General features: G+C 36.0%; 1 protein-coding gene across 1 annotated transcript in view; it reads right to left on the bottom strand.

Moving 5' to 3' along the window:
• Positions 1-520: 520 nt before the first annotated feature.
• Positions 521-10619, bottom strand: part of LOC113081652 (dedicator of cytokinesis protein 5-like) — a 48597-nt gene continuing 38498 nt past the window's right edge. Inside the window, exons 43-51 of the mRNA XM_026253668.1 lie at positions 9999-10085; positions 9423-9599; positions 9129-9212; positions 6927-7064; positions 5603-5769; positions 3639-3783; positions 3299-3449; positions 2611-2732; positions 521-2450 (exon numbers count right to left, since the gene is read on the bottom strand). Of these exons, the coding sequence (XP_026109453.1) occupies positions 2349-2450; positions 2611-2732; positions 3299-3449; positions 3639-3783; positions 5603-5769; positions 6927-7064; positions 9129-9212; positions 9423-9599; positions 9999-10085 (1173 nt within the window). The 3' untranslated portion in view covers positions 521-2348. The remainder of the gene's footprint in view (positions 2451-2610; positions 2733-3298; positions 3450-3638; positions 3784-5602; positions 5770-6926; positions 7065-9128; positions 9213-9422; positions 9600-9998; positions 10086-10619) is intronic.

The raw sequence follows: 10619 nt of genomic DNA, 5'->3' as shown, positions 1-10619 counted from the left end.
AGTTTTTTTTATTATAAAAATGCAACTTTAAATTATTAATTGTCATGTTGTTTAATGCAACGCGCATTCAACAACATGACAATTAATAATTTAGTTGCATTTTTATCACGAAAATTAAAAATGTTGAATCACAAAAGTAAAAACAATCTAAACATATCTTATAAAGAAATAAAAAAATACGATAAGCAAAAAATACAGTGTACAAATACAGTGCATGTGCTGCTGAAGTGTGATATTTTGACTTGAGGTAAATGAACAAGCAAGCCCTAAATCTGACTTGGTGATCTGAAACCTTACTGGCTTGTTTCACAGAGCAATGTTGCTCCGAAATAAAATGTTCCAATTAGGTGGCATTTAAAGAAACAGTTCACACAAAAATAAAAAATTGCTGAAAAATACCTCATCTTCAGTCCATCCAAGACGTAGAGAAGTTTGTTTCCCCATAAGAGAAACAAATGTAGCATTACATCACTTGCTCATCAGTAGATCCTCTGCAGTTGAATGGGTGCCGTCAGAATAAGTGTGTTCGTTTGTAAGAAACAAGTCTATCATTAACAGGTTTTTAATTTCAAACTTCTGGCTGAAAGTTCATTTTCCAAAATATTGCTTTCTTGTCTGAATCAGGAAAGAAATATGCACAGATCCAATAGCATTTACAAGCTAATACAGTCCATAATAATTCTAAACAGATATGTGGGTGGATTTTGATGTGAGAGGACAAACTTGAATTTTTCACTGGAGGAAACATTATTATGGACTCATATTTTGGCCAGAAGTAATGGCTTCAAATTAAACTGCTTTAATGGATTATTGATAATTAGTGCATGAATGGACTGGACTGGAGTGGTGTGGATTACTTTTGTTACTTGATGTTTTTATCAGCTGTTTGGACTCTCATTCTGACGGCACCCATTCACTGCAGAGGATCCACTGGTGAGCAAGTGATGGAATGCTACATTTCTCCAAATCTTTTACCATGAAGAAACTAACTCATCTACATCTTGGATGGCCTGAGCATTGGAGCACATTTTTAGCAAATGTTAATTTTGAGATGAATTATTCCTTTAAGTGTTGACACAATAGGTAGCATTCCTGAATTCAAGCACATCTTTTTTGCTATCATGGCAAAAATAAATGTAGACTTTTTAAATAATTTCAGAAAGCCTGAAGTTTTATACTGCATCTTCTGCATTCTCTTCAATAAAATTTAATGCACAGGATTTTTTAAAAGTTTGGGATTTTTAATACAAATATTGCTCTGTGGAGTGAGGAAAAAAAATAACACTATCAAGAGTATTTTCTTGCTTAAAGGGAGAAGTAATGCTAACTGTGCAAGAGGTCCAAATACAAAAGTTTTAACTGTGTGAACATGCAACCTGACAACTATGAGCAATGTGCAAAGTGAATTTGTGAACAGATTCATTAACTTTAAATATCTCGATTTATAAGGCACAGATACAGGTTGAGATACAACTAATCCAGTGGATGTAAGGCTGATTTAAACTTTAAACAAACCAACCAACCAACAGTCACGTTCCTGCCCAGCAGTTCTGAATAAATACACACTGGAGGTCCATTTCCAAATAAAAAAATTATAATAATGCTTTATCAGGATGAAACTGCTGTTTTGGCTACCAAAAATAAATTATAAACAGGTTTAATCAGAAATTCCAAAAAACCATGACAAACAATATCTCAGCTCTGAATTTTTTAAAGGGGTGCCATTATGCTTTTTCACTTTTTCAACTTTAGTTTGTAATGTTGCTGTTTGGGCATAAAAAATATCTGCAAAGTTACAAAGCTCAAAGTCCAATTCAAAAAGAGATATTTTATTTAACAGAAATCACTTTTCAAAAACTACAACGATTGATTCCTTTAGATTACAACGCACCTTTTCCTGCATTTTCGACTCAAATTGATTTGATTTTAACGCAATATTTACACTGAAGCTCTTTAGTAAGAGGCAGGACATTTCCCCACCAGGCACCGAGTGCTGTCAATCACAACACACACTGGCCCAGCTAACCAATCAAAGCACACACTGGCCCAGCTAACCAATCACAGCACATCTCCAATTCCAGAAGGCGGACCTTCATTTGATACAGGAACTATTTGAGCTGTTCATGCCAGACTAGGGAGAGAGGTATTGTCATAATGTAAAATATTTGAAAAATAATCTGTTTTTTGACTAACCTAACAAAATCAAGACCTTGTAAAAGAGCAAAATAGGACCCCTTTAAAAGAGGAAGAAGTACCATTAAGTAGTGGGGTTTTTTCACAGCACAAAATTCACAAAAAAAAATCACAAAAGAGACAGTACCGCGGGCGTCAGGAGAACTGGACTGGGTTTACTGTGGATTGCTCTCGTTGGTGGGAAACATGGACTTGCGTGTTTTGGGTGGCGGCGGTGGAGGCTTGTTTTCAGCTTTCGTCGGTAAAGGTGGCGTGAACTACAGGTGAAAGACGAAAAGCATTTTAACTTTCTATATCATTTATATTTTGGTTAAAAATTTTAGATCAAAACACAGATCAATGTACAAAGGAAATAGTAAATTTACTGCCAATAATTGAGCTATTTTCCTAGTGCACACTGTGCATGCTGTGTCTTACGTCAGAGGTGGAGTTATAGATGCTCTCACTCTCGTGAGGGTGTTTTTTGGGTGGCATTGGTGGAGGGGTGTTCATGATGTCCAATGAGCTGAAGTCACTCTCGCTTGGGAGACACGTGTAACCTGCGGGACAATGATCAATATGAGGTTTAATAATGTTTATACAGATGTGCTGTGTGCAGGATCAGTGTCACAAAATCACAAAAAAATATATTATAATAATTATGTGTATGTTTTTGTGTGTGTGTGTGTGTTTGTATAAAACTGTGTTATTTTTGTAATATTTATATAATATTTATTGATATTTTGAACTAGGTTATATATATTCGGTTTCACTTTCAATTTAGTTTAACTTTTAATAATTAATAATTTCACTATGATTTTTTGTTTTAAATCAATTGAAACTTTTATTCAGCAAAGATGCATTCAAATTGATCAAAAGTGACGGTAATGATTGTAACATTGTCACAAATGCAGAGTTAATGAGGACAAGAGACTTCTTTCAAAAACCAACCCCAAGCTATTGAATGGAAGCATATATTGAAAACAATTTAATTTTAAAGAAAAAGAACTGTAGCACTATGGTACAGTGATGGTAGCATTACCATATTCATTCACCATAGAAAAACCATAGCTCATGTCAAAAAAAACAATCTTGGTTTGTGTCGGATGTGTAGTTGTGCACTCACTGGAGCTGCGTGGTGTGTGCGGTGAGGCAGGCAGAGGGCTGACAGGGTTGTGTAAACTCAAACTGGATGATTCTCCATGAAACGGCGACAGTGTTAGCCTCCGATCTCCTAGCGTCAGACTTTTAGGCCTTGGCTGCTTCTCTGGAGGAATCTGTCACCACACAGACAGCGTATAAAATGAATCATATCTCCAAATATTAAATTAGTCCACATTGAAAATGTTCTCTCCTATGATTTATTCCACTCAATTTCACTATGAAATGACACAAATCAATATCAAACAGAAGTTAGCATCAGAGAATGGTCAGAGCCATGAACAGAGGAAATAAATAAAAGGCACCTCGTCGCTATCAGCGGGTCGCTCCAGTAAGACCTGAGACTTGCTCATACTCCATTCTTTCCTGTTCCTTATACTTATCCGATTATCTTCCTCCGAGCGAGACAGAACTGAAACCCTGCTGTCGCTCACACGGGAGAGCAGCGAGCTGAGAGAAAAAGAGACAATCAGATCAAAATGACAACATTCTGGTCAAGCAACACATTTGCTTTAAGATAAACACTTTCCTTCAAATATTTTTGCAATGCACAACTGTTTCAAAGTAGGTTTACAGAAAATTCACGTGTCTACATTACAATCTTTTAATGTGAAGGAACTATACTGTAAGTAAGCCACTCGTGGGTTGAGTGACTCAGAAGTGGGAACCTCCAAAGTGTAACCTGATATAAAACTTCACTAGATTCTTCTGAGATCTGTGTCTCATTCACTCAGTTGCCTGTCTTGGTAATGGCTACTTATTTAAATGATATACACGCTTGATTAGCATTTCAATAAGAACACACCTGCAAAAAAATGGCAACGCTAACTTGAGAAACACTGACATAAAACAGTGGAGTCAGTGAACAAAAAAAGGTTTTTCAAACATAGTTGGAAACGTGACAATTAAAAGATAAATGCTTTGAGTACCGCTGCAGCTTTTGGCAAACACAGAAAAGTCACAATAGAAAAGCACAAACTACTTGCCATCGTTTTAATCCGAATCCTGAATATTTTAACATGCAAAGGAGGAAACAATAAGATTTTCTAAACTCTTCAAGGACAATTTTTTTTTAATGAATTTTAGTCTAAACCTTTACAATTATGTCAGTCTGAGCAGCACATTTTAGCACTTATTGTTTTTTGAATCCATCGCAATGTACTTACTTTTGAATTTACGAATGGCATTGTTAATTTGCTATAACTGATAAATGACATAATACATGATATTTTGCCTAAATAAATAAAAAAAAACACCAAAAATAAACACCATATAATATTATAAATTATTATATATGTGTGTGTGTGTGTGTGTGTGTGTGTGTGTGTGTGTGTGTGTGTATATATATATATATATATATATATATATAGAGAGAGAGAGAGAGAGAGAGAGAGAGAGGGAGAGGGGGGGGGAGAGGGGGGGGCTTATACAAGATATTCAATAGATATATTAGATAGATCTCTAAAAGAAATGTTTCGGTCATTTACCTAGTATAGAAGCTTATGCAATATGTAAGATATGCAAAGGCTGTAATCAAAATACAGAATTTTCCCTCCTAATAATTTTTTAACTTTAGGTTCTCTTAATTTTTTTTTCTCCGATTTTTCATAAACTTATTAGTCATAAATATATTATTTTGTCTTAATTAAGAATTAAAAATTTAGTCATGCTAATGAATTTAGAATTTAGTCATAATTTTACTTAATTAATTAACAAGAATGTTTTCTCAGTAATCAAAGCACATACTCGGATGGCGTCAAACGATGCACAAGATGAGAGGAAAAGAAAAACAGAAACTGAACTTTCAATGTTCTTTCCCACTAGGCATCTCTCAATCACAATAATGACTGTGCAGCAAAATAAATAAATAAATAAAATAAAAAAATACAAAATACAGACTATTTACACTTGCCTAATTTGGAATAATTTCAACTGCAAATACTCGAGGGAAACCAGCCTAATCATTGACAACTGGTTAAAGGTTGTCATTTACTCCGATTTAAAATTACAGTTAATGGTAATTTAGCACTTGTTTAATGAGAATCCACTTATCCAGCACCTACAAGAGCCAATTAAACACGGAGGTTAAATGGATTAATGTCTTGTTTGTCCACTAGCAGAAAGCTAATTACATGGGAAACTGATTCATTCTGTGACCTTTCCATGACCACATCAACATTGTACTGTGGCAAATGAGCCCTCAGTGCGATGCTGAAAACAAGGGAGTTTATTTCTAGAAATGAGAGAAGAGGACGCAGTGAATACTGACTCCTGGGAAGCAGGTCTGGAGGAGTTTCCATCGGAGGATCCTGAGCCGGTGGAGTGTCCAGAGGAGGCGTTTGAGATGGTGGACATCCGTCTGAGTGTGGAGGACATGATGTACGGCATCACCACCGACCCCACACGACTCTTTTTCTTCTCTGTCAGAGAGCAGGGCTGGAAATACACAAGCACAAACACATTTCTTCTTAAAGCCTCACATGGCTCGCATTGACTTCTACTGTACTTAAATTCAAACAGTTTAACTCAAAGTCAAGCATTTATAAATACAAGTTTAGAATTATTTAGTCTCCCCATTAAAGATTACATTTCTGCCCCACCCAGTAAGATTTTTTATTATAGAAAATAATATTTTCATTCAGCAACGATGCATCATATTGATAAAAGTAAAGACATTTATAATGTTACAAAATATTTTTCTTGTTCAGAATCCTGAACAAAAAATGTATCAGTTTCAACAAAAAAAAAAAAAAAATTAAACAGCATAACTGTTTTTAACACTAATAATAATAAATTACTCTTGATCAGTAAATTAGAATGGTTTCTGAAAACGTGAACACTAAAGACTGGAGTAATGATGCTGAAAATTCAGCTGTGCATCACAGGGAAAACTACATTTTAAAATATACTGAAATAGAAACCAGATATTTTAAACTGTAATTATATTTCACAATATTACAGTTTTTACTAGATTTTATAAATAAATGCAGCCTTGGTAAATGTAAGAAACTCATTTAGAGACATTTAAAAATCTTAAAAACTGTTGAACTGTAGTGTTAGTATCTGGGGTTTTTAATTAGTAAAAATGATTAAGCACTCGAATGCTTCTGCACAACGAGTCTGATTTTAATAGTTATTCATTCATTTAGGTCAAAAATTAAAGGGTGAGTTGTGTGCCATCTATAAAGAACTGCTTATAGTTGTCTCTGCATATACACTGGGATAGGAGAAAGATTTGAACATCAAAACAATGACATGCTTCACCTTTAAGATATTATCACTTTAGTGGACCACACTTGTGGCATACACAAAGAAAAACATCTTAATGAAAAGACTAAAAAGTGCTGGCTTTACTATGTTGTGGGGACCAAATGAACCTGCAAGTGTAGCAGATACAAGAGACACTTCATTAAAGTAGATCTGTCCTCCCTCATGTAGTCTACAATCTCACGAAAAAGAACCTTGTGTTGTCTTAGCTGATTTCAAAACTCCTTCAAAGAAACTGTGAGACAACATCCCGAATGAATCATTTCCTCAGATCTTAAACTGCATCACAGATCTCTTGATTATAGAGTCGAATCCGTCAGACTCACAAGAGTAATGACACCGTAGAGTTTCTCCACTTTAGCACGCAGGTCCTGGAAGCAGGTGACGAGTCTGTTGTGAAGTGGTTTGAGCTGTTCTGTGGATTTCTCCCCGTGGATCCGAATCCCCTCATCAAGCAGCGGGACCTGAGATGGAAAAGACATTAAAGCTTTTTGAACATTAAAAATATAACACTCAACTGAATTTAGGACTTTGATGCTTTTACAAGTACCTGGTTTCAGTATGACAAAACATACAGTGTAACAGTATGAATGCGTCAAGAGATTTTGCAATAAATATATTTGCAGATATAATGTGTTAAAGGTTAATTTGGCCAACTCTGCATTAGCGCATACAGTGCATTCACTAGCCGCTTTATTTGGCACACCTCAGCCAATCACATGGCAGCAACAAGGTCAAGACAAATTTCTGAAGTGCAAACCAGAAATGGGATTTAAGTGACTTTGAATGGGGCAAAAAGGCGGGAGCTGGTTGCTGAAGCCACGCCCACCTAGCGCGACAGCGGAGACAGCAGCGCTAATCCACCTGTCAATCAAGTGACCACGCCCTTAATTATGCATAACTTTAAGGCTTAATATAATTTAAACGGACGAGTTATAAAAAAAATTAACCCCCCTCACAGTTGTTATGAAGGGCAAAACTAGCTGTATAGACCAAAATCTTTTTTTGCACCAGGCTGTAAACATGTTTTTTTCTGCTGTAAAGTTGGGAATTTTAACATGGGGAGTCTATGGGACTGACTCCCTTTTGCAGCCAGCCTCAAGCGGCCAGTCGATAAATTACAGTTTTAGTCACTTCCTTATTGGCTTCACGAGAGAGAGTGGGAGGTTGCCGCTCGGATTTGAATGCACAACCATCTCTAGGGTTTACAGAGAATGGTAAAAAAAAAAAAAGTGAGAGAGAGAGAGAGAGAGAGAGAGAGAGAGAGAGAGCAGATACACAGTACAGTAAGAGGCAGTTCTGTGAGTGAAAATGCTTTGATGATCTCATGAGTCTTGATTTCTGCTGTGATAGTAGGATCAGAATTTGGCTGAACAACATAAAAACATGGATCCATCTTGTCTTGTATGAATGGTTCAGGCTGCTGGTGGTGTAATAGTGTGAGGAATGTTTTCTTGGCACATTTTGAGCATCTTAGTATTAATTGAGCATCGATTAAATGCCACAGCCTGAGTATTGTTGCTGACCATGTCCATCCCTTAATGACCACAGTGGACCCATCTTATGAGGGCTACTTCCAGCGGGATAACATGCCATGAAACAAAGTTTAAATCATCACAAACTGCTTTCTTGAACGTGACAATGAGTTCACTATACTGAAATGGCCTCCACAGTCACCAGATCTCAATCCAGCAGAGCACCTCTGGGATGTGGTGAACAGGAGACTCACATCATGCCATGTCAGGGATGCTATTATATCAATATGAACCAAAATCTCAGAGAAATGTTTTCAGCACCTTGTTGAATCTATGCAACAAAGAATTTAGGCATGTTCTGAATGCAAAACTGGGTCCAACCCAGTACTAGCCAAGTTGTACCCGATAAAGTGGCTGGTGAGTACTGTATGGTTTTAAAGCTAATTAACATTTTGATTTAAATAAAAAAAAAAAAGTTTGGGTCAGTAAGATTCAGTCAGTTTTTTGTTTATTTTATTTGAAAGAAATGTATACTTTTAATATTAAGCAGCACAACTGTTTTCAATATCGATAATAATCAATGTTTCTTGAGCAGCAAATCAGCATTTTCAGAAGATCATGTGACAATGAAGACTGGAGTAATGATGCTGAAAATTCAGCTTTAATCAATTACATTTTAAATTAAAAATTTAATTAAATTTAAATTTATGCATTTAGCAGACGCTTTTATCCAAAGCGACTTACAGTGCATTCAGGCTATCAATTTTTACATATCACGTGTTCCCGTGGAATCACAAGGAACACAAGGTGTAGCTAATAAAGTGGCTGGTGAGTATATACTGTATGGTTATACAGTAACATTTATACATTATACTATTTTACATTTTAAATAGTAAACTGTTATTTTATAATGTAATAATATATATATATATTTTTTTTTTTGTGATACAGTTACCATGGTATAAAATCTTAGTCTTAATCTCCTTCACCTATGTGGATATATTATGCATTGTTTAAATGTTTCAACACAGTACAGATCTGCAGAAGTGTCACCTGCAATGCAATCAGGTGTTTTAAGACTTCAATGCGTTCCAGGTGGTCGGGGTTCTTCTTCATGTAGGCCTCTGTGAAAAACGCCTGAGGGGAGAAACAAAGATCTCAATTAATATCAGCCAGTCCTCCAGCAGAGCTAAAGCTTCGAGGCATGCATTCATTTTTCATATTTGACCAGGAGAATAAGTAAAGAGGAACTGTGGAGCACATCTGACAGATTCAGTCAGTGTTATCACAGGTGGACTTCTTTTGGTTAAAAATGAATAGAAGCAGCAGAAGAGCAGAAAGTCTAACCTTCTCGTAGTTGGAAAAGCCACCCATGACAGCTGGGTCCACGATTCCATTGAGCATCATGGAGAGGGGGTGCACAGGGAGAGAGCGGTCGCACGCCTGGTGCTGCACCAAATTACTCAGCTTCTCATTGGTCAGCTCCATTGTTTCTATGGCGTTGTCCAAAGGGCTGATCTCTTCCTACAAACAAGTAACAACAGTCCAATGGATTATGATTATAAAAACTATTTATGATCATACACTACTACTTTTATTCAGCAAAGATGCATTTAAACTGATCAAAAGTAACAGTAAAGACATTTTGAGTGTTACAAAAGACCTATATTGTGTGTTTAATAAGCAGCAAATCAGCATATTAGAATGATTTCTGAAAAATCATGTGACTGAAGACTGGAGTAATGATGTTGAAAATTCAGCTTTGATAACAGGAATAAATTACATTTTAAAATATATTCTTAGGATGAAAGATTACAAAGACAGTAACATGCACTAATAAAATGAGCGCAATAAGATACATGTGTGAGAAAAGTGAAAGGGATCCATTCTGATGCCATGATGTGTTTAGGACGAGTAACTCACCACCGACATGGATTTCACTTCAAACCACTTGAGGATTCCTGGGAAGCGGTATGCTGTGATAAAGGTGGTCCTTTCGATCCACATGGTCTGTGAGGTCAAAGACAGAGAGCCACATTCACACCGAGGGGTTCCAGGAGCTGAAGGTTAATCATCTCCATTTATGAATAATTACATAGGGCTGAATTACAGGCTCTAGTCAAATGGTCACAACAGCATTTAATTTTATTGCCAATAAAAGTGATATTTCAGTGTTAGCGTGTGTCCACTTTCTTTTAAAAGAGTTATCGAAATCATTATCTTCAGAGCTTGACAATCTTTTTATTTTGTCCTTGGTTACTATTTACTCTTAGATACTTAGAAACCTTTGAAAGGACCTTGACTGAAAAGATCATAATACAACCCTCTACGGACACCTTGGCAATTGAATCGCCATTGGCAGATGTTTTGAAAATGGCACAGCTTTTTAAATACCTTAAAGTACATACTTAACATCAGTCAGTCAAGCATTATAATATTATAATTCTGGCAGTTTTTAAAACTGAAGAAAAAAAATCTAAAAGGACCTCCGTTATTTTGACAGGAACATACAACAAAGAACATTGTTTACATGTAACGCGTCGA

This window comes from Carassius auratus, unplaced genomic scaffold (genome assembly GCF_003368295.1).
Source record: "Carassius auratus strain Wakin unplaced genomic scaffold, ASM336829v1 scaf_tig00034784, whole genome shotgun sequence".
In the NCBI taxonomy this organism is placed as follows: domain Eukaryota; kingdom Metazoa; phylum Chordata; class Actinopteri; order Cypriniformes; family Cyprinidae; genus Carassius; species Carassius auratus.
The sequence above is the reverse complement of the archived record's forward strand: the minus strand, read 5'-3'. Positions and strand labels throughout refer to the sequence as shown.